Source organism: Pelodiscus sinensis, chromosome 9 (assembly GCF_052426305.1).
Source record: "Pelodiscus sinensis isolate ZL-2025 chromosome 9, ASM5242630v1, whole genome shotgun sequence".
Lineage (NCBI taxonomy): Eukaryota > Metazoa > Chordata > Testudines > Trionychidae > Pelodiscus > Pelodiscus sinensis.
Genome location: NC_143060.1, coordinates 64,711,306 through 64,729,090, shown reverse-complemented (window position 1 = coordinate 64,729,090; position 17,785 = coordinate 64,711,306). Strand labels below are relative to the sequence as shown.

Here is a 17,785-nt window from a genome sequence, read left to right as displayed (position 1 = left end):
ATTACCAGCACTTTTGTACACTCCTTTATGTGAGCAAATACAACTGCGTGCATACATAAAGACTAGCTTGCCTAACTGTAGGGATGTTGGGGGATGATGACCCTGGGCAAAACTAGATTGGAGCCCTAGCGCTAACCCACAGCTGCAGGGGGATGCCATTCAATGAACTGTACTTGGAAAAAGGCCCAACTGAGCCTCAGTCCACTACCACCCATCTACAGACGTGGCCCTGTGCTGCAGCAGTAGCCCTCGCTGCGGAAGTAGTTTTGCCCAAGGGCACTGCTGTTCAGGACTAGTCTAGGAGATGTCAATCGTGCTCCTACCACAGCTCTCCCGGCTCAGTGTGCAAGGAGGAAACCTCTGCTGACAGACTGTGGCATCGCTGTAGGTTTTCTCCAGGCACAATGGAGAGTCAGAACCTGCCCAAATAGCTAGTCAAAGGGTAATTTCCAGTAGACAGCTGCTGAAGAATCAAGGTCACTTCAATTTGAGTCCTAGGTTCTCCCAAGCAGGTTGTGGAGAATAGGCCACTCAGACCCCCCCCTCCCCCCCAATGTTAGACACACCCATCCCTCCCTTACAAGCGAGTAGGATTGCAGCACACTGCCCCCAGCCAGCTTCCCCCTTTGGCACTGCCCCTGGAAAGAGCTAGCAGCAGTGGCGTGGAACAGCCCGTCCTTAGAACACCGACTCCACGTCACCCATCTCCACGCAGACGGTTTTCAGCTGCGAGTAGTACTCCATTGCTGCCTGGCCATTCTCTCTGCCGAACCCTGGAGGGGAAACACCACACCCAGGAGTGAGACAGCAGTGCCCCCACCCTGCTGTCACTGCCTGCTCCAGCGATAGGGTCAGAGCACAGCCCTACAGACCACTGCCCCGCTGGAGACAAGTATTTCGAGTTGTGCCTAGAGGGAGTAGCTGAGTCAGCTCTGAGCTAAGAGCCAGGTTAGGCTACGTCCAGTACTCTCCGGTGACTTCTCTGTATGCAACACAGCAGCCCCCTCACCAACCTCCTGCCCGTTTCTAACTGCAGCCTGGGGACTTGAGGGATAGGTGCTCAGAATAGCAGCCCCCCATCCCAATCTCCCAGCTGAGGAAGACACCGCCAGGTCCTGTCATCACAGGAGTAAGGACTAACCTCCAGCTTATCGGAATAAGGTTAACAGAGCCGGTGCCTTGCTCACCTGACATCTTGTACCCTCCAAAGGGCAGCTCCACGGGGCTGATATTATAGTTGTTGATGAAGCACATTCCAGCCTGGAGAGCAGCCACCACCCTGTGAGCCCTCTGGATATCCCTGGGGGAGAAGAACAAGGGTTAGCAAGAGCCTTCCCTTCCACGCTGATCCTCCCATCCTTCACACCTCATGCCCAGCAGCAGTGCTGTGGACCAGGGCATGCAACTCAAGGCTGCAGGCAGTGGCTTTGATCCCTAGGAGAGAAGCACCCCATTGCCAGGAAACCTAGTGCAGAACTTAATTACAAGCTAGCAGGACTAGATTGGCTGGCAGGCTTCTCCCACACCACTGCAGGGGAAAGCAGGCAAGAGCTGCCTTTGAACACTGTATGCATGAGCCCCAAAAGGAGGCAGAGTTCTCCCCCATGGCAGGGAAGACAGGTTGGGCTGTGAAGGAGTAGGAGTGGCAGCTAGAGATAGGTTAGGAAACTGGGATTGGGGGGGGGGAGGAGGAGGGAGACAAGACTGTTATTTACAAGGTCTATACCAGTGTGTCAACCTTTTTTATAAAGTACCCCTTTACCAAAAAAAAAATAAGTACCCCCAGTTTATAGACAGAACTTTTTTTCTGCCACTACAACACATTTGTTTAAACAACTTAATCATAGCTGGGTGGGCAATGAAATGTTTGGGTGTAAAAAAGTACAAAAATAAAGCGCTGTAAAACTTAAAACAAAGATTTCTCCAAATTTCAGTTGTGTTGACGTACCTCTAAATGCACTCATCCCACTGGTTGGGAAACACTGGTCTATGCTCTTGGCATGGTGCACTGTGTGTTACAAGCTCCTTGGGGCAGGCCTTGTTTCCTATTGTCTGCACAAGGGGACTCCGATCCCAGCGGGAATACAAACCACACCAGAGACTACACGGCCAGCGAAGAGTTAGAGGCAAGGACTGCCTTTTGTTCCAGGTTTTGTATGGCATCTCTCACAAAGATTCCCAGGACTCTGGGTGCTACTATACTACAAATAATAGTATTCTGTCCTTATCTGAGCCATCTTGCTCCTCAGTGGCTGTTAGGCAAGAGCATCCATGGTGCACAGTTGCCACCATGACTTCCCCTATGCCTAGGGCATTGCAAGGGCTGAGTGCTGCCCCCCAACCTGTACCTGGTAAAGACACCACCTGCCAGCCCAAAGGTGGTGTTATTGGCTCTCTCCAGGACTTCTTCCTCCGTGTCAAATGGCAGGATGGACATGACAGGCCCAAAGATCTCCTCTTTCACACACGTCATGTCGTCCTGGCAGTCCCCTGAAAGCATTGCAGCACACTTGTACTTGCAGCAGTGAATTCCGTATGTATAACCGTAGCCCCACCCCAGCTGTACATGACATGGCCAGTCCCTCTGACGAATCATTCTACTGGGCTCCAACCCGAAGCACTTCTCTGTCAAGGCCACTATGTCCCTGTGCCCGATCAAAGCCCATCAACCTATGAACCCTGCCTGCCTTGCACTGTGCCTGAATCCATCAGCTACATTGCTTGCAGGGCCCGGTGCAGTTCAGGAAGAGTTAGCTTCTCTGGCACCCAAACTACCTGGAAAAAGTTTCTGAAAGGGATATCAACTTGGGAGAGAGTGAGCACTATCTGCTCAGGAGCAGGGAGAAATTCCACCTCCCCCCCCCTTTGGGCCAGTTCTCTTGCAGTTGTCCATACTGGGGATGTAACACACCTTCCCCTGAAGCGCAAGATTCTGGTCGCTGCCAGAGACACAACCCACCACTGATCTTAGCCTCTAGTGTACCACGTGTTAGCTTGTGTAGCTCAGGCAGCTGGGTCCCTCTGAGAAGAGGGATGCCTTTCCCCAGCTCCCCTTTAGGCAGAGGGTCTGACTGAGCTCAGGAGTTCGTTAGCACCATCCTACGCAGGGGAGACAGCTCCATGGAGCTGAAGAGGATCTTACCTAGCACACACGGTCGCATGTAGTAGCCATTCTTCAGCTTGGGGTCCTCAGGAACGTATGGATCCCCACCGCACAGCACCGTCGCCCCCTGAAAGCGAGCCATCCCAGAAGATACAGGTGTCAGAGCCAGCACAACGCCTCAATGGGCCTGCTGGCCCGCAGCAGCCAGGGCCTTAAGAGGCAGCCTCAGGTGGCTGGAGTAGGCTACAGTCACAGGAACAAGGGATTCCCGAGGGAATGGCAACAGTCTAATCGGCTTCTAAGGGAGCTGAAGCCCCTGGACTCCTTGGGAGACTAAGAACAGGAGCTGGCACCCAGTGGTGATGTGGAGACCTGGCCAGGCAGCTCTCAGTGACAGGGCAGGCCCCAAAGAGCAGGAAGCCTCCCTCCTTCCCTGCATGCCTACAAAGTGCGGGGGAACAGCCGCAGCTTGCACCAATGGTTCAGTAAAGCCAGGCTGGAATCCCAAGGGTATTTTGCATCCTTCACCTCCAGCAGGGATGACCTCTCCCCTCCGGGCTCCTCTAAGAGTCTGGACACACACTGAGATGCTGGCTAGTCACACATCTAAGCAGCATGTCACTAGCCAGATGCATTCTGGGAAGCCTGCTCTACTGGCGCTCGCACACACTCATCGCCCGTGGCTTGAGCATGTGATTTTTAAACAATGAGGCCACCCAGCAATAAGCACTGAAAACCCTGGAGTGCAGAGTCACTCAAAGCCCGCAGATTGCCTGCTGCTCCCCAGGCCACAGCCAGAAAACACGGCGCCCAGGTGCAGCAACAGGCAGCCAACAGAGAAGCCTGTTTTCTGGCGTTGCTACTAAGAGCTGGCCAGGGTCCAAAGTTCAGGGCTCAGCAATCTCATCTGTAACCAGAGAACGGCAAACATGGCTGGTGGAGCCAGGAGCTGCAGTCCCTTGTTAGTATGTCAGAGCCCTCCTCTTGGCCTGTGGCTAGAAGAATGCATTTCCCGCTGCTCTGTCTGAAGAGCTCAGCAAGCTGTAATTGGAATCTGCCCAGGTGATCTGTTACTGGCCTGGCATGTTAAACAAAGAGCTCTGCAGTTAAACTTGAAACCAGGACCGTCAGACCCGTTCTGGGGAGAGAGCCAAATTCAGGGCAACGTTCTCCTCCCAGCCCACAGCAGAGATCCGACCGGGAGGGAAGTTTGCACAAAGAGCATGGGTGGACTCTAGCCTGCATGTAGTAAGTCTGGACCAACCCTTGGCTGGTGCAAAGCAGCATTCCTCCAGCAGAGCTGTGCCACTTTATACCAGTTAGGGACCTGACCCTTGGTTGCTCACTCTCTCAGTGCCATGTTAACCAGGAAGATATTCAACCACAGCAAGGAGAGGGCTTCAGCCTAGAAAAGTTAGGGAGAACACGCCCTCTAACAGCAGTGGAGGAAAATCCTTTCCCCAGCATGTGATTCTTTCCAACAAGCCTTCCCAAACCCAAGAAAGCCGGATGCTCTCACCTGCTCCTTCGCCTGCGAAATGAACCCCAAGACTCGCTCCAGGTGTGGGCGGCTGATGAGGGCCCCCATCCTTGTGTCTTCCAGAAGCGGGTCTCCAATTTTAATCTTCTGGGTGCGTTTCACCACTTCCTCCGTGAAGGCCTTCAGGATCTCCCTCTGCACAAACACTCGTGTGCCGTTGCAGCAAACCTGAGACATCGAAATCAGCACTGCCTTATACCAGGCTGTTCGGGTGGAGAAGGGTATGTGACACACTAGGGTCCCCCACGTGGCACGTGACCCCACCACGGAAGCAGCTCATGCACCACTTGTTTCGCTTACACTACCTCCCAGGAATGGGATTCGGCTGCCAGTGGCTACAAAGTGAGCAACGTACCAAGTTTAACCCCCTCAGGATTTTCCCTCAGGCACATTGGGAGTGAGCGCAAACATTCACGCTCCTTTTCTGACCAACACCAGCTCCCTCTGAGCCACCAACATGGCTGCTGCCTGCGTGCCAATCTGACTGATGAGAGAGGAGCTCAAACCAGCCTAGGAGCCATCCTTCCCAACGCCAGGGCTGCTCGGAGAGTACAGAAATGAACAGCCTTCTGCAGCTCAGGCCAGTGCCAGGGCCAAGGGGAAGCCCCACGCTGCTGCAGACTCTCAGCAGCCGGTCTAGCCAGTAACTGGAATCCTAGGAGGCCACAAATGGGATAGCAGAGCCTCACGTTCAGACCTCTGTGCGCCAGGCTGGATTCCGGTTGTTCAGCCCCTCACCGCTGAACACATCACAGCCAAGTACTTTAGCTCCCTCGCTGCCACCAAGTGGTGAGCAATATGATCCGAGCTGGCTGCTCAGACCCCAAAGGGACACTTAAGCATGTAGCCAGTCTGATGGCAGACAGGCCTGCCAAGAGGGGTGCGCAAAAGGGACAGGTGCCCGGGGCTCCTGCAGCAGCTGGAGCTCCAAGACCTTTAGAATCATTGAGCCATGTGCTCCAGCCGGCTCTGAGGGCCAGCAGACGGGGACCCTGCACCGGGCCATCCAGGCAGCACTGGGGACTGGTTGCCAAGCCCCACCCCTTCTGCCCAAGGGCCTGCCCCTTTGGGGGAGTGTGAAGCTGGCCCCACCCATAGACACAGTACCCACACCCAGAAATCGTGTTGGTTCCCTTGGCCACAGAGATTACAGAAAATGCTCATGTGTCCCTGGGGCTAAGTAACCTCTTACAGATAGGTATGGGGGCGGGACAGAGTATTATCAGCTCCTCGCTGCTGCAGACTCTCGGCAGCTGGTCTAGTCAGTAACCGGAATGCTAGGAGGCCACAAATGGGGCAGCAGAGCCTCACGCTCAGATCTCTGTGCGCCAGGCTGGATTCCGGGAGCCAAGCTGCAGGAATGGTGGATCTGGGTAAGGTACCAACCCAAAAAAGCAGCTCCCGGAGCGACCACCTCCACCCCAGGGAACAACATTACCTCCTGGAGCGAGTGAAAGAGGCACGAGAGCAGGCACTCAAAGCCCCATTTGCCCGCTACCAAGATTCTTGCTGGAGGCAGCACCCAGGAGGATCCCCTCAAGCAGGGTGTGCTGGAGCTATCTGCAGGACTGGTTTTAATCCCTGCTCCTCTGGCAGTGGGCTCTGCGGGATCCCAGTCCTGCTGTAGTCTCACGCGGGGCTTTACTGTGTGCCCTTCCCCAAGCCTGCGAAACAGCCTTAGCCTCCTACCCAGGCTCCATCCATACACTGCTCCTCGGGGCAGTTCTATCCCGCTCGAGGAGGGAGAACCCAACTTGAGTACGTTGGGACCTCAATCGCTGTAGTGGCGATGCGACTGGAGATGAGGAGGGAGACAGGATGGACCCCTCAACCCAAGAATAGCTTTGCTGCCCTCTCCCCAGCAGAGACTAAGCAGGAGGCAGTCGCATGCCCTTGGAGCTACGCACCTCGCCCTGCGTGAGGAAGTTGGCCATGAGGGCTCCGTTCACAGCATTCTCCAGGACGCTATCAGAGAATATGATGAGGGGGGATTTGCCACCCAGCTCCAGAGTGACTGGTTTGATCCCTTTGGCCGACATCTCCATGATCTAATACAAAGGGAGAAGGGACAGGATGAACAAACCAGGGTGCCAGGAAGGGCCCCGTCTGGTCCAGAAGGGCCACAGCGACCACAAATACCCACACTCCCTAGAGAAGGGGGGTGAGAGGAGCAATTCACTGCCTGCCCACATACCCGCCCTTTGCGCATCCAGGCCGTTAGGGACAGGTTTTTGTACTGGGGGGTGCTCAGTGCTGCTTCCAGGCTGCTGCAGTCAAGAGATCTTTTGCGGATTCAAATGGTAAGATGAAACCCAAAGAGCTGTGCATGTTAAATTCACAGATGTAAGGGTGTGTAAATCAGAACATGCAATTGACTAATGTCACGCAAGGTCCAGACACACCCAGGCTGCACATCACCTAGACTAGCAGGGCATGCGGGTGTGTCTGAAAATACCTACAATACCAGAAGCAGTGACCCAGTCTGTGCTGTGCTACTCTACTCTCAGGTCTCTCTGGAGCCTCGCCAGCCTCACAGAACGGACAAGGACTCTGGTTTCGCAGCAGAGAGGCTTTGCCACAGACTGGGAGGGGGTGGGGGAAGCAGGGAGGAGTGTTTGTTTGCTTCCGAAAATGCAGCAGCTACAGACTGAGGGGAATGAACGAAATCCCCTCCCCCCCAGGAAGTGGCCAGTGTCAGTTTGGAGCGGAGGATCACTGCTTGGTGCTCCATTGGGACGTCCTGGCGTTCCAGGCTCACGTGGCCCAGGAAGAGCAAACGGTCTCACTGCATGCCTAGGAGCAGCATTCGCTGTAGCTCAGGGTTTAATCCTACTTATTCCCCAAGATACCACTGCAAGGTAAGCAGCTGTCCAGTGACTCACGGTGATTGCTACCCTCCGTCTCCTAGGAAAAAAGGGGTCTCTGCATATTCGTTTCACAAGACTGGAGGGGAACATATTCGTTTCCAGGACTTCTCACATGTTGTCTTGCTGCTTAGTTCAAACACGTCCTGACCCAGGTTTACCCATTTTGAGACCTGTATTTCTTCCCTGCCAGAGAACCTGCTCTTCACCAGGTCAGAACAGGTTTAAAACACTAGCAGAAGCAGCCTTCGAGGCCCTCCCCCGACTCGTACGCCAGGCAGACCCTAATAGCATCTGCTCAGCCTTCTCCCAGACATTTCTGTGCCACATCAGATTAGCAGTAAGTCATGCCCATGCAACCAGCCATTCCCCAGGGCAAGCAGCTTGTGGGAGGACCGGCCGCTGCAACATACCATGTCCCCTGGTATTTGTGCCACAGTCAGAAGCCCTTTGCCCACCCTTAGTGCAGAGGGGTCTTTACCTTGATACCAGTTGGCACGCTCCCCGTGAAAGAGACTTTGGCCACATCCCGGTGCTGGCACAGAAATTGGCCAGTGGCAGCTCCCCCTTGCACCACACTGAATAGCCCATTGGGCACACCAGCCTGGGTGAAGATCTCTGCCAGCATCACCACTGAGATGGGGGTGAGGGGAGATGGCTTGTAGATCATGGCATTCCCTAGGAGAATCAACACAAGAGCAGGGGGGAAAGCAGGGTGTTCAGACCTGAGACACACTGGGGACAGGGAGGTGGAGGGAATGCATGTGCAAACATCTCACTCTCCAGCAGGAGGATGGAATTTGCAAAGAAACGGACAACAGGAGAGTAACTGGCAATTTTGTCCCTTTTGATCCCAAGAGGTGTACAGACATGGCTCCCAAAACACTCTCACTGAAACCCTTACCTATTTGGTGGGAGGCAATAAAAGCACCTGCTTCCTCATAGAAGACTAGGGGTGGAAGAGACCTCAGCAGGTCATTTAGGCCAACCCCTGCTCAAAGCAAGACCAACCCCAACTAAGTCATGTTCCTGCCAAAACAAGCGTGTCTTCTGAACAGACCTAAGACAAACAGATCCTTCACCACCCACTAACGGCTCTTAGCTCATGAACCCTTGACCGGACTGTCCTCCACCACATTATCACCCACATCAAAGAAACCTGCACAGATGGGGATGGGGGTGGGGGGGGGGGGAAGGGGAGTTCCCATTACCACAAGCCAAGGCTGGAGCCGACTTCCAACAGGCAATCTGGAAGGGGTAGTTCCAGGCTCCAATCCCAACACACACTCCAAGTGCCTCTCTTCGGGTATAAGCAAAGGACCCCCCGGGAAGCTGGACATGCTGACCTGGGCAGGGAGAAATACAGGTGGATGAGAACAGATGGTGTTAGATGAGCACAAACTAACAAAACCCTTTCCAGCCCTAAGACAGCTTCAGGCCAACTTTCCTGCCCCTCTGCCGAAGTGGGATCTAGCAAAGCCCTCTCTGCTAACAGGTTTGCAATTGCCCCCTAGACTGAACGGGATCTATCCAAAGAACTCAAGATATTAACTCAAGGAGTGGCTCCACCTCAGAGACTGAGTGAAACACTCACAATGCCACAGAAACTAGCAAAGGAGAGAGACTAAAGACAATTCTCTGCCAGCTCAGGTGGGTGCCCGCAAGCCCACTGAAACCAGCTGCACTTGGTTATACCAATAAGGGCACAACGATCTTGTGGTTAAGGCACTGGGCCTGAGATCGGGATGATCAGTTTTGTCAGACTCCCTGTTTGACTTTGGGCAGGTGACATCTTTCTGTGCCTCAATTTCTTCATCTGTAAAACAAAGATAATAAGCCTGTCTCCTCGCCCTTTGTCTTGTCTGTTTATGCTGCAAGTCCTTCACAGGAGGAATTCTCTCACTCCATGTATAAACAGCCCCTAGCAGAATGGGGTTCTGATATCACCTTGGGCTTTTAGGCCTGGATAACATGAATTTGGTCTCTGGATATAAAACAAAAAAGAAACATAACTTCCATTTGTGAGCTGTTTTACTACAGTCTCACCCACTTATATTATTGAGGGCTGTGCTCTCATCTTAAAGATTGCCAGCAGAGCCACCTTTAAGAGAAGACATTAAATCTTGGTACAGCATCTGAGTACAGCTCACTGTCTGGGTAGAAGCTGAAAATCCCACTGCACTTTGAAAAAGAAGCCGGCAATATCACTAAAGCTATGGCCAGCTGCCTTTCCCCGTCACAATCAGCATGAGTGCAAATGGACTCTTGCTACGTGGAGAATGGCTGCCTTGTTTACTTGGTCACCACATTCCCTGGGCCAAATTCTAGCTCAGTTTAATCCCCATGCACTCCTGCTTAAAGTCAATGGAGTCACATGGGTTTTAAAGCGGGACACAATTCCCTCCCTTCCATCTCTAATGCACCACCGCATAATGTGTTGGGATACCTGGGACAGGAAACATGGTATCTGAAGCCAAAGTTCTACACTATTCCAAATAGCCAGGGACTTTCTAGTGGCCCTAAGGCTGGTCAACATTTAGCTAAGTGATCATTGCAGTGTACTGGTGTTCACCTCACAGCTGGGGACAGAAATGAGGCCCAGTGACTAGCATAGCTCTCACCTGCGATCGCCCCCGCTAAACCTGCAAAATACTCCAGGCACTGCCAAGATATGTCGATGTCCACTCTGGCTTCAAAGATGGATTTCCCATTATTGATGGTTTCCATGGTGGCAATTTCTTCCCTCCGTTCCTAGAAGTGCAACACAGGACCAGCATTAGACAGACTGTTGCAACACCCACAGCATGCTAGCATCTTTCCTTATGCAGATGAAGGCAGTCTTTGCCATTAGCGATGTCCTAATGCACTCTACAAGGCATGTTTTTCCCTTGCCATTTATCAGCTTGCCAACCTGTGAAGCTGGGTGTAGAGCTGCATCTAACAAAGACTGCTGGGTCTGCCATAGGTCTACTCTTACTTAACATCCCCGTTTAGAAGTATTGATCATCTAGATTTTCAAGTGGGAGCAGAGAGAATATTAAAGAAGTTCACAGATGATACTAAGTTGGGAAGAACAGCAAACAGCAAGGCAATGAAAAATCCAAGGGCATAAAGGGCGTAAAGAAGCTAGAATCATTGATTTAAAAAAAAAAAAAAAAAAAAAACCACTACTGTTCAAAATCCTCTTTTTCACTAGACTGCCCTGAAGACGGGATTATGTAGGGATGTGAGCGACTAGTCGACTATCCAATAAGCATTTGACTAGTGATTTGACTACTCACCTCTGTCAGAGAGAGGCAGCAAACGGGGGGGGGGGGGAGCAGGATCCAATGCTGGGGGGAGCTGGCTTAAAAGCCAATTCCCCACAGCACCGTCTCCGTGGGGAGAAGGGGCAGGGCTCAATGGAGAACTAGCAGCTCTTCCCCCTTTGAAACGTCTTGCAACATTTCAAAAGAAGAAGCACTGTGGGGTGGCTGGGGCGAGGGCTCTTGCACATTTCAAAAGCAGGGAGCGCAGGGCCAGCGGGGGATGGCTTGAGTCCCCCATTGGCTGTGCTCCCAGTGGCACTTCTGCCTTTGAAATATAAAAAGAGCCAGCAGGGCTCTTGCTACATTTCAAAGGCAGAAGCACCCTGATCAACTAAATGAATAGTCAATGCAAATTACATCGACTATTCAATTAGTTGATTAATCTAAATTTAACCTCCTTAGTATCATGATTCCACTGTTGGATAGTAGAAGCTGGACTATGAAGGAAAAAATTAGCACAAATCCCTCCAAAAATATAGCAGAGGCAAACATGAAAAGCAGACAAGTATACGTTTCAGTTCAAGTATTCTTTCATTTGACCTAGAATGTGACTCTTAATAATGCACCACAGCCACGGGGTTACTGCATTAACTCTTAAACTATGCTATGAAGTTACATTGGTATAATACTCTAATAGAATTATTAGTCTTTCAAGGGCCACTGGACTCCTTATTGTTGTTGCTAACATGGCTACCTGTCTGAAAACTGGTATAACTATGTTGCTCTGTAGTGTGGAAAATCCACACTGCTGGAGCAACACAATGATACTGACTTCACTCCAAGCATAGACAGCGTCATGCTGAGAGGAGGGTTTCCTCCTGCTAACACAGCTACCAACTCTCAAGCAGATGGATTGACTACACCGACGGGAGACGCTCTCCCATCAGCAGGGATGTCCTTACCCGTATGCAGAACACACAGTTGTGTAGGGCACTCAGAAATTTGAGGCATCACTAAATCTTAATGTCCACCCATCCCCTTCTTCTGCATCTGGAGACCATCTGGTTAATTTGAAAGTGACAAAGCCGGCCAGAGCTAATAGCAGAACACTGAACCAATGAAAGAGCCATTCAAGTGGTAAATGGCTTCATTCACAGGCATTTGCCAATGCCAGGTATATACTGTCCGTTTCTGAATTTACTGCATTAGTCGGCAGGACCGTATATTTTCAAGGAAATTTTAAACTTTCTTTAGTGTGTTGCTGAAGATTATAAAGTCATCTCTCTAAAAACTGTCACCCTCAACCCCAGGCTGCCATCAGATAGAGAGGCACCAGTTCAATAGTTCTGCGTAGGGCCCCATAAATCTTAAGGATGGTGCTTCCCACTGGTGTTAGCAGCGTCTTCACTAAGTGCTACAGCTTGGCATAGCTAAGCATAAGCAAGCCCCTAGGAGTTGTGAAGAGAAGGCAGTGTAACAGTTACAAAAGCAGAGGCAGGAATAATGCCCTCTGTTTCCTGCAGGCACAGGAGTTCTGGACTTTGAGAGGTTACACTTCTAGGAAGCTTATATGGATTTTTATCCATCTGCTGTAAACAAAATTAAGTTTGCTACAAGGACACAGAAGCTGCAGTAGTGGGACAAGCAACCCAGAGACCTCAACCTCAGGCATAAATTTGATCTATATTCATTGGGAAAGGGGAGACCCAAGAGAAAGGGGAAGCAGGCACACTGAAGGAGCTGAAGAGAAAGACAAAAAACTAAGCTAGCGTCATATGCAAACAAAGCTGCCTTGAATGACCGGATGAGACCGGAGGGTCCAGCCCTGCCCAAAGGAATCTACCATCTCTGCTGATCAGAGGTGACTCTCAAACTGTGCATTATTCATGCAGTTTGATTAAGTGTTACTGCATTAGTGGTCTTCTCTAATGCTGCAAGCACAGGCTAACAGCAAGATGTCCAGGATATTAAAAGAACTGAGGAGGAGGATCAAGGACAGGACCACTCCAGTCCGCCACAAGAGAAAAGCTCTACCATGTACCCGGATAATCCTGGCAGCCTCCAGCATAATCCTGCTCCGCTCCATGCCTGATTTCTGGCTCCATATTTTAAAGGCAGCTTTGGCACTCTGCACAGCCAGATCCACCTCCTTCTCCCCAGAGAAGAGAAACTTGCCCATCACTCGACCTAAGAAGAAAGAAGCTTCATACTTTATAGGTTGCATTCAGAGATTTTTGCCAATAACCTTGCTATCAACAAGCATTTATAGGAGTAGCACCAACGTGACCATGGTTTACAATATCAGAAGAAGTGTTTATTCTGTCTCTAACTGCCTTTGCATTTATGCTAACAGATTTTAAGGCCCCAAAAAGTCATTGTGATAATCTAATCTGACCTGTATATAGACTTTCACCTCGTATTTCCTATACTGAGCCTAACAGCTTGTGGTTGGAGTACAGCATCTTTTAAGACGACATCCAATCTCATATTTAAAGATTTCATGTGCTAGAGAATCCACCACAGCCCGTGGAGAACCATTTCAACTTTTCTGTTCAAATTTTGCTCTTTATTTCCAGTTTGACTTTGTCAAGCTTTGACTCCCACTTGTTACCTCCTAAGATTAAGGAGTCTCCGCCCGCTACTGATGCTGTAGGACTAGTGAGAACATCGCCCCCTCCAAACATCCTCCCCCCAAAAGCCTTTTAATCCCAGACTTCCAAGACCATTGTCGTTTGAAATACATTTTGAACAGGCCATCTGACAGTACCAGGTACCGGAAGAGTTTGTTGGTATCATCAAGGGTCAGATCTTGTGGAGTGCTGCATGGAGCCTCCATTGAAGTCAACGGGCATTCTACTGAAGGCAGGGCAGAGCTGCCCATGTTGGGAATGGTATGGACTGGGCCAGCTTCTGGTATTGAAACTAATTCCAAGTGTTATTTGCTAAAATACTCATGTGACAGACAAATTGCATCGGAATAGGACCGTTATACTTCTAGCCCCAAGTGCAATCTGCTGGAAATAGGATTTTCCCAGGGCGGGGAGTAATCTCAAGATAATCCCCACCTTAAGACACTGTGAAGGGATCTGACTTTCAGAGACTGGGTGCCCAGTATCTTCTGAAAATCAGAACGTCAGCCCCCCCCCACCCTCATGAACCCCCAGCCCTGCACCCCCCACATTCTCTGCCCCCTGCCCTGTGCCCCTCCCCCCACACACAACCCTAACTCCTGCATCCCTCTACACACCAGCCGTGAGCTCCCCACATCCCTACCCCCTGCCCTGATTCCTGCAGCCCCTATATCTCCAGCCCTACTGCCCTGAGCCCTCCACATCCCCAGTTCTCACTGCCTCAAGTCCCTCCTCGCACTCCCCCACCCTGACTCCTGCACCCCATCCCCTACTCCAAGCCCTCTGCACTTCCCTTCACAGTTTAGTGTCTTACCGGTACTGTCATATAACCCCCTCTCCCAACCTCCTGCCCTCAGGGATCCCCCAGGGAGGGGTTTGCAACATGACAATATCTGTAAGAAATTTAAATTACTTCCACCCCGGCTGTGAGTAGGATTTTGGTCCCCACTTGACACGCTGAGAACAGCTGTCTGGTGGAGGCAGCAGGCAGGCGAGCAGCAGCACTGGGGGAGGGAAGAGCTGAGCTGCAGGGGGCAGGTGGACAACTAACCAACTCCCCAGAGCAGGGGTTCTCCTCCCTCTTCTCCCCCTGCTCCACATGTGCAGCCATTGTTATTCCTGTCCCCTCCCCACCTTTCCTCCCCAGAGCTGCCCTGACCACTCTGGACGGGGACTGTCCTGTCTGCTGCGCTGGGGGGCAGGTGGCTCATGTTGGGTGACTCCTTCTCCGCCCTCTCCGAGCTGGAGCAATGGGACAGAGGATCTGTGTGCACTGCTGCCTTTCTGGAGCTGGAGCTGCACTCTCAGTTGCTTGTGTGAACACAAGCCTGCAATCTCCTGATGCAGAGTGTTCAGTGCCCTTGCGCACTCAGGCATGCACGCTTTCTCCCCCTCCTCCGCCCCAGGGCTCCCTGTCTGCCTGTCACTCTCCCACCTGGGCGGAGGCATCCCTGTGCTCCCCTCCCTTTATTTGTGCACCCCCTGGGCTGCTTGGGGTGAAGCAGAAGCAGTCCAGTGGGGGAGCTGGCAGCACTAGCAGCTGCTTTGTGTATCCAGTTGGGCTAGCTTCCTCACGGGGGTGCAGAAGAGAAGTGCAGGAGGTAGGAATGAAGGGGGTACTGTGCAAGGGTTAAGGTCACAGCAGGGACGTGCAGGCATTAGGAGCCAAGAGGGCACAGCACAAGGGCTATGGGTATAGGAGGGACGTGCAGGGAGTGGGGAGCCTAGGGAGCCCATGGAGGACCAGCAATGAGGGGCACCATGACCACAGGGGCACTAAAATGCAAAGTTGCCCAGGGTGCCATTTTCCCTGAAGCCGACCCTGACGGTACAGCATCTATAGACATTCTCAGACAATACAACAGACGTGAGGAGCAGAGGTGCTGGCAGTACAACACATGATGTTGGAAATTCACGGGTGGCAAAGGGAAGAGCTAGGTCTATGCACCCCACAAAGTGGCAGTAGTGCAGGGCACCCAGCTAGAGATAAGAAAGTCCACACTTTCTTGTCTACCTCATCACACTAGGAATTTGGTTAGCACCTGTGTTATTTCACTCTCTTCTGTTAAGTATGAAAGAGCCCTCATCTCCATCTACATGAGGACTTGGGACCCAACTATCCCCAAGGCTGATGCAACAGAATGGATAATCCAGGCCACCTAACTACCACGGGTTTGGCAATGTGTGCTGCAGTAACAAGGACTAAGGAGAAAGAAAGACTGTCAGATAGTATCTCCTCTTTCTGTCCTAAGAATGTTCTCGTGGGGAAAAAAGCCCAGTAAAACATCTTTATGGGTAAGACGAGCTTTGTAATGTTATCCAAGTTGAAGGCAGCGCTGTTGTAGCTGGGAGAGAGACAAGGAGATAATATCTTTTAGTAGACCAATTTCTCTTGCTGAAAGAGACCAGTAAAGAAACTGGGTAAGCATGGAAGTTTGTCTCTTTCACCAACAGGAGCTGATCCAACAAAAGATATTACCTCACCCACCTGGTCTCCTCAAGTTATATAGAGGGTGACTTGGAGATACCGCATTAGCTGGGCCTCACAATGGAGCGTGCTATTTCATCAGCTGTGTCTATCTTGCATTCCAATCCAGGCCAGGGGCCCTAGTAAGTTATGCATCTTCAGGCAATTTCTACTGAGAATACAGCAGCTCCTCTTTGGATCCAGGATCCCAAGCCTCTCCTTCCCCACTAGAATGAAAAGCAGTTACCTGTAGCTGGTTCATACACTTCCTCACTGTGGCTTCCATCCACAGGCTGAACTCGGGCCCCAGCCCGGTAGTTGAGCGGCTGCTGCAAGTGGAAGGTGCCCGTGCTGCTGCTCATGGTGCCAAAGGAGCAAACGCGAGGTAAGAGGGACCACAGGGCGGGCCGTAGGAGCATCCAAAGGGAAAGGCACTAGGAATAGGCTGTCGGGAAAGAGAAACAGAGACAGGTGTGAGTGACCAAGTGCAGAGCCAGGAACCAACACCACCACCCCATGCAAAGGGGAGAAGGGGCAGTGGCTCGGAGGAAGATTTGAAGGGGCTGCAAAAGCCCCCACACCACCACCAAGGGTAGGGAGTCCACACTAGAGTGGGAGAGGGTATGAAATGCCCCATCACATCCTGCAGAGATGCTGGTATTAGGGAGTGAGAAGAAAATATGGAATCCCCGATAGCGCCCTGCAGAGGGGGCCCCAGCACTGGGGGCGGAGGGATACGGAATCCCCGATAGCGCCCTGCAGAGGGGGGCCCAGCACTGGGGGCGGAGGGATACGGAATCCCCGATGGCGCCTCGCAGAGGGGGGCCCAGCACTGGGGGCGGAGGGATACGGAATCCCCGATGGCGCCCCGCAGAGGGGGGCCCAGCACTGGGGGCGGAGGGATACGGAATCCCCGATGTCGACCTGAACTGGGGGGGAGCAGGCGGAGGGATACGGAATCCCCCATGGCGCCCCACAGAGGGGGGCCCCAGCACTGGGGGCGGAGGGATACGGAATCCCCCATGGCGCCCCGCAGAGGGGGCCCCAGCACTGGGGGCGGAGGGATACGGAATCCCCGATGGCGCCCCGCAGAGGGGGCCCCAGCACTGGGGGCGGAGGGATACAGAATCCCCGATGTCGACCTGAACTGGGGGGAGCAGGCGGAGGGATACAACCGCCCCAGCACGGGACTCACCTCACGAAGGGCTCCGCACGGCAGCCGGACAGCTCGACTTTACCCACCAGGGGCCCCCGCCCCTTGCGCCTGGCCCCGCCCCGCGAGCGGCCGTCCCGATACCCACCCTGTGTCCCTCGCTCGGGAAGGGGCAGGGAACGTGCGCATGGGCAGTGGGGTCTGCGGGCCCTGCCCCGAGGGACCCGAGCCCGGGGCCTGGCCCGGCCGAGGCGTGTCCGCGCAGGCAGAGCGGGGCCGGGGCCCGCGCTCGGCCTGGGGGGGGGGGGCCCGCGCTCGGCATGTGCGCACGGACTTAACCGCCCCTCCCTCGCCGCCCCGGCGCGCGCCCCGCGCAGATCGCCGCCCCGCGACGCTGCCAGCAAGGCGCACGAGCGCCCCTCCGCAGCGCGCGCCGGGCTAGCGGGGGGGACGCTGAGCGCTGCTCGCGGGTTCCCTGAGAGCCCCCCCCCCCCCAAAAAAAACGGTCCTTGCAGAGGGGCAGCGCGAGAGCGGCCTCGCGCTGCACTGCGAATAGTAGCGCGGCCGCTCTTCGTTTGTAAGCGCGCCGGTGGGTTCAGCAGCTGGACCCCGCTGGAAACGACGCTTAGAGAGGCTCAGGCAGCCTGAGACAGGGCTCCGGGGCCGGGATCTAATGCAGCTCTAGTGCCCCAGGTTGCCACAGACGCGTGGTCTTGCATTTAATTCAGGCCCATTGTCAAGGCTGCGTCCCCACCCCGCTAGGCTTCTGGCAAAAGGTGC

At 53.1% G+C, this 17,785-nt stretch overlaps 1 protein-coding gene across 1 annotated transcript; it reads right to left on the bottom strand.

Moving 5' to 3' along the window:
* Window position 1: 1 nt before the first annotated feature.
* ALDH9A1 (aldehyde dehydrogenase 9 family member A1) lies at window positions 2–17,205 on the bottom strand. The gene is made up of 12 exons (XM_075936955.2): window positions 17,048–17,205; window positions 16,100–16,297; window positions 12,797–12,942; window positions 10,129–10,258; window positions 8,719–8,853; window positions 7,989–8,185; window positions 6,551–6,691; window positions 4,623–4,811; window positions 3,143–3,230; window positions 2,349–2,490; window positions 1,188–1,300; window positions 2–773 (listed from the first exon to the last, which is right to left on the bottom strand). Exons 2-12 carry the CDS (start codon window positions 16,269–16,271, stop codon window positions 679–681), a joined length of 1,548 nt encoding a protein of 515 aa, XP_075793070.2. The 5' UTR covers window positions 16,272–16,297; window positions 17,048–17,205; the 3' UTR covers window positions 2–678.
* Window positions 17,206–17,785: the final 580 nt, after the last annotated feature.